This window comes from Salvelinus sp. IW2-2015, unplaced genomic scaffold (assembly GCF_002910315.2).
Source record: "Salvelinus sp. IW2-2015 unplaced genomic scaffold, ASM291031v2 Un_scaffold2966, whole genome shotgun sequence".
Lineage (NCBI taxonomy): Eukaryota > Metazoa > Chordata > Actinopteri > Salmoniformes > Salmonidae > Salvelinus > Salvelinus sp. IW2-2015.
Window position 1 is genome coordinate 13,415 of NW_019944261.1, and position 5,397 is coordinate 18,811.

A 5,397-nucleotide genomic window follows, 5' to 3' on the forward strand; every position below is an offset into this window, starting at 1 on the left:
CGTCTCCTCTTCTCCCATGCTCTCCCCTTCTCCACGTCTCCTCTTCCCCACGTCTCCTCTTCTCCACGTATCCTTCTCCACGTCTCCTCTTCTCCCCATCTCCCTTCTCCACGTATCCCCTTCTCCACGTCTCCTCTTCTCCACGTCTCCTCTTCTCCACGTCTCCCTTCTCCACGTCTCCTCGTTCTCCCTCTCTCACGTCTCCTCTTCTACCGTCTCCTCTTCTCCACGTCTCCTCTTCTCCACGTCTCCTCTTCTCCACGTCTCCCCTTCTCTACGTCTCTCTTCTCTACGTCTCCTCTTTCTCCACGGCTCTCTTCTCCACGTCTCCTATTTTCCACGTCTCCTCTTCTCCACGTCCCTTATCTCCTCTTTCCCATAGTCTCCTCTTCTCCACGTCTCCACTCGCCTCTTCTCCATGTCTCCCCTTCTCCACGCTCTCCTCTTCCGCCACGTCTCCTCTTCTCCACGTCTCCTCCTTCCCCACGTCTCTTCTTCTTACGTCTCCTCTCCCCACTTCGTCCCTGCTCCCATTGTTTCCATTTCTCCACGTCTCTTCTTCTCTCCACGTCTCTTCTTCTCCTCCTTCTCAACGTCTCCTCTTCTCCACATCTCCCCTTCCCACGTCTCCTGTTCCGCACTTCCTCTTCTCCACGTCCCCTCTTATTTTTCTCATCTCTCTTCCCCAGTTCTCCTTTTCTCCACTCTCCGGCTTCCCCACGTCCCTTCGTTCCCCACGTCTCCTCTTCTCCCACGTCCCTCTTCCCCACCGTCTCGTTTTCTCCACATCTTTTCCCCTTTTTCCTTTTTTTCCCGTCATCTCCTCTCCCCCATGAGTCTCCCTCTTTCTCCACGTCTCTTCTTCTCACTGCTCCTCTTCCCACGTCCCCTCTTCCCCACGTCTCCTCTTCTCACGTCTCCTGCCTTCCCCACGTCTTGTTTTCTCCACATCTCTTCTTCTCCACGTCTCCTCTCCCCCATGTCTACCTCTTCTTCCACTCTCTTCTTCTCCACGTCTCCTCTTCCCCACGTCTTGTTTTCTCCAACAATCTCTTGCTTCTCCATGTCTCCTCTCCCCCATGTCTCCTCTTCTCCACGTCTCTTCTTCTCCATTGTCTCCTCCTTCCCCACGGTCTCCTCTTCTCCACGTCTCCTCTTCCCCACGTTCTCGTTTTCTCCAATCTCTTCTCCACGTCTTCACTTCTCCACGTCTCCTCTTTCCCCACGTCCCTCTTCCCCACGTCTCCTCATTCTCCAACGTCTCCTCTTCCCCACGTCTCGTTTCTTCCACATCTTTCTTTCTCCACGGTTCTCCTCTCCCCCATGGCTCCTCTTTCTCCACGTCTCTTCTCTCCACGTCTCCTCTCCCACGTCCCCTCTCCCCACGTCTCCTCCTTTCTTTCCCACGGGGTTCTCCCTCCCCACGTTTGTTTTCTGCCACATCTCTTCTTCTCCAGTCTCCCTCCCCCATGTTCTCCTCTTCTCCACGTCTCTTCTTCTCCACGTCTCCTCTTCCCCACGTCTTTTTTCTCACATCTCTCTTCTCCACGTCTCCTGCTCCCCCATGCTCTCAAATCCTTCTCCACGGTCCTCTTCTTCTCCATTCTCCTCTTCCCCACGTCTCCTCTTCTCACGTCTCTTCTTCCCCACGTCTCGTTTCTTCCACATCCTTCTTCTCCACGTCTCCTCTCCCCCATGTCTCCTCTTCTCCATGTTTCCATTTCTCCACGTCTCTTCTTCTCCACGTCTCCTCTTCCCCACTTCCCCTCTCCCACGTCTCCTCTTCTCCACGTCTCCTCTTCCCCACGTCTCGTTCTCCACATCTCTTCTTCTCCACGCCTCCCTCTTCTCCACATCTCCTTTCTCCCACATTTTCTTCTTTTCCACGTCTCCTCTCCTCCATGTCTTTCCTCTTCTCCATGTTTCCATTCTCCACGTCTCTTCTTCTCCCACGTCTCTTCTTCTCCCATCTCTTCTTCTCCTCCTCAACGTCCCTCCCACACTCCCCTCCTTCCCTGCCCACATTTCCTCTTCCCACGTCCCTTCTTATTTTCACTCCTCTTCCCCAGTTCTCCTTTTCTCCACGTCTCCTCTTCCCACGTCCCTCTTCCCCACGTCTCCCCTTCTCCACGTCTCCTCTTCCCATGTCTCGTTTCTCCACACTCTTCTTCTCCACGTCTCCTCTCCCCATGTCTCCTCTTCTCCACCACACAAGGACATGTATCAATGGATCCTGGTGCCGAGATGGACAGACAAGTCCTGGAAGAGATACAGTCAAAAAAAAGAAAAGAAGTCCCAATACCTCTGGTTCAATGACAACGGATGCATTACCTAATAGAGTTGTCAGGGGTGAGGAGCGAAGGTCTGCCTGATAAAGCCGYGTTACACTACTTTAATCAATCACTAAGAACAGCAGCCAATTTAGGAAGAAGCCTGACATCRCAGATAGGCTTTCAGACAGGATTAGAAAAACTGAATGGAGAAGAGAGAAAAGAGGAGAGAGGAGACACATCTGCCAGAGAGACGCCTCAGCTCAGCTAGGAGGACTCTGATAAGTGTGACAGCGGGATGGTCTGACTTCCTCCACCTGTCGTATTGAAACAGCTCTCTCTTGAATGACATCTCTCTCTCCCTAGCTCTCTGTCTCTTTGTCTCTCTCTCCATTGTCCTCTGTCAATTACTTTCTCTCGCTCTCTCTCTCTGGTCTATCTCTCCGTCTCTCTCTCTACTCTCTCACCCTCAATCTAGCTCACCCACCTCTCTCTTTCTTTKTRACTCTCCTTTTCTCCCCCTTCCTAGCCAATTCATTAATTCCTAACAACTCAAAGCAGTCTCCTTGATTCGTCCCTAAACTCTTCTCTCTAGGCTGAAGGTAGTCAGTAATGAGAGCTGACGTATCTCTGCTGTTCTTTCCCCTTTATGCCAGTTGGAGAAAGYGCTCTGCCTTTTCAGGTATTCCTCTATTCCTCGAAGTCTTCAAACATCACTGTCTGTGTGTCTGGACTCTATCTCTCTGGACTACACTGAGATGCAGTGCCTTAGATCATGTCTGTGTGTCTGGACTCTATCTATCTGGACAACACTGAGATGCAGTGCTTTAGATCATGTCTGTGTGTCTCTCTGGACTACTAAACAGTTGTGATGTGAAACAGCAAGCAGCTCGTTACGGCTGTGAAAACACAACAAGGGAAGGAGGGATGGAAATCCAATGAGGGAAGGAGAGCTACAAATGTAGGATKTTAATTTGAGTCAGTTTGCTACAGAAGTAAAATAGTCCTGCACTAGCAGGATATGCGAATTATTATGTATATTTMAATTAATGGACATTTCTTGTCGGGGTTCATACATTTTTCATTAGGGTAAATCAAGTCTGACATTTTAAAGCAGAAATTACAAACTTTAGAAGTCTTTMAAATCACAAAAACACTACAAGTTTGCATTTCCTGCTGRGCAGGCAAATTCTCCGCAACAAAGGGGTGATCAAATGAAGATCCTACATCTGTAGACGAATGAAAAGGCATTGAGGGAGAGATTGAAGCATGACAATGACAATTTAATGAGGGGAGGATGGAGGAGTGACAAAAAGGCTTTTTCCTCGACAGCTGCCTGGGAAGAGGAGAGGAGTTGGAGGAGGAAAACAGGCATTATTTATCACTCCACAAACTCTTCTGACGCATCGCCCTCCCCTCCTCTCCTCCTCCTCTCCCCTCCCCTCCTCCTCCTCTCCTCCTCCTCCCCTCCCCTCCCCCTCTCCTCCCTCCTCCCCTCTCCTCCTCCTCCTCCCATAAAGCCAGCCAGCACTCTAATACCTGCCAGCTGAATAGCAGCTTTCCATCGGATGTATTTATTTCAGATTAACCATTTTGCAAAGTTTAGGGTCCTCTAAAGTACAAGCCCAGCCCAAGCAGAGCCAGAACCACAGCTTGCGTGATGGGATCAATGGTGGAGCAGCCAGGGCTTTTAGATAAGGTCTGTGTCAGGCCATGGTTTAGCGGTGGTGTGTGTCTGTGTCGTGGTGTGTGTGTGGTTGTGTGTGTGTGTGGTTGTTTGGTGTGTGTGTGTGTGTGGTGTGTGTGTGTGTGTGTGTGTGTGTGTGTGTGTGTGATGGGGGCTACTGCACAAGGGATAAGGTGTGTGTAGGTTCAGTTTGTGATGATTGATATCAGTTCACTCATCCCCCCATATCTCCTCTAAATCCACCTGTCTGCTGCCCTGGTTCACACCAGTAATGAGATGTCTTAAAGATGGGACCCTGGTTAGAACAGTAATGAGATGTCTTAAAGAATGGACGACTTCTGCTAAGACTTGTGCTCTTCTGTAGCTGAGTTGGTATAAGCATAGTATTTGCAACACCAGGTTAGTGGGTTTGATTCCTGACCAACCATAAGCATCTGTAAGTCATTGGATACAAACGTCGGCTATATGGCACACACATATGTGACTCATTTCAGAAAACTAGCTGTATGTTGTGACATTTTTGCCTTGTGGAACATGTGAACTTTCATATATATGCCACCAATTCTTGACTTAATGCTTTAATCAGTTGTGTTTGACAAGGTAGGGGTGTAAGACCAAATCCATATTATTGCAAGAACAGCTCAAATAAGCAAAGAGAAATGACAGTCCATCATTACTTTAAGACATGAAGGTCAGTCAATGCGGAACATTTCAAAACTTTGAAGGTTCTTCAAGTGAGTCGCAAAACCATCAAAGCGCTATGATGAAACTGGCTCTAATGAGGACCGCCACAGGAAAGGAAGACCCAGGTACCTCTGCTGCAGAGGATACGTTCATTAAGAGTTAACTGCACCTCAGATTGCAGCCCAAATAAATGTATCACAGAGTTCAAGTAACAGACACATCTCAACATCAACTGTTCAGAGGAGACTYCGTGAATCAGGCCTTCATGGTCGATTTGTTGCAAAGAAACCACTACTAAAGGACACCAATAAGAAGAAGAGACTTGCTTGGGCCAAGAAATACGAGCAATGGACATTAGACTGGTGGAAATCTATCATTTGGATTGATGAGTCCAAATTTGCTATTTTTTGTTCCAACCACTGTGTCTTTGTGAGACGCCGAGTAAGTGAACGGATGATCTCTGCATGTGTGGTTTCCACCGTGAAGCATGGAGGAAGAGGTGTGATGGTGTGGGGGTGCTTTGCTGGTGACACTGTCTGTGATTTATTTAGAATACAAAGCACACTTAACCAGCATGTCGACCACAGCATTCTGCAGCGATACYCCATCCCATCTGGTTTGGGCTTAGTGGGACTATCATCTGTTTTTCAACAGGACAATGACCCAAAACACACCTCCAGACTGGAGTGCTGCATCAGATGAACTGGCCTCCACAATCACCCGACCTCAACCCAATTGAGATGGTTTGGGATGAGT

The 5,397-nt window shown here is 48.9% G+C and overlaps 1 protein-coding gene across 1 annotated transcript; it reads right to left on the minus strand.

Annotated features, from left to right (window-relative positions):
* Positions 1-1,630: 1,630 nt before the first annotated feature.
* Positions 1,631-2,191, minus strand: LOC139025617 (uncharacterized). Its single transcript, XM_070440755.1, has one exon. The coding sequence runs from the start codon at positions 2,189-2,191 to the stop codon at positions 1,631-1,633; it is 561 nt and encodes a 186-aa protein (XP_070296856.1).
* Positions 2,192-5,397: the final 3,206 nt, after the last annotated feature.

Coding starts and splice junctions, on each gene's coding strand:
- LOC139025617 (XM_070440755.1), bottom strand. CDS start 2,191: ATGGGGAGAGGAGACGTGGAGAAGAAGAGTGTGGAGAAACGAGACATG.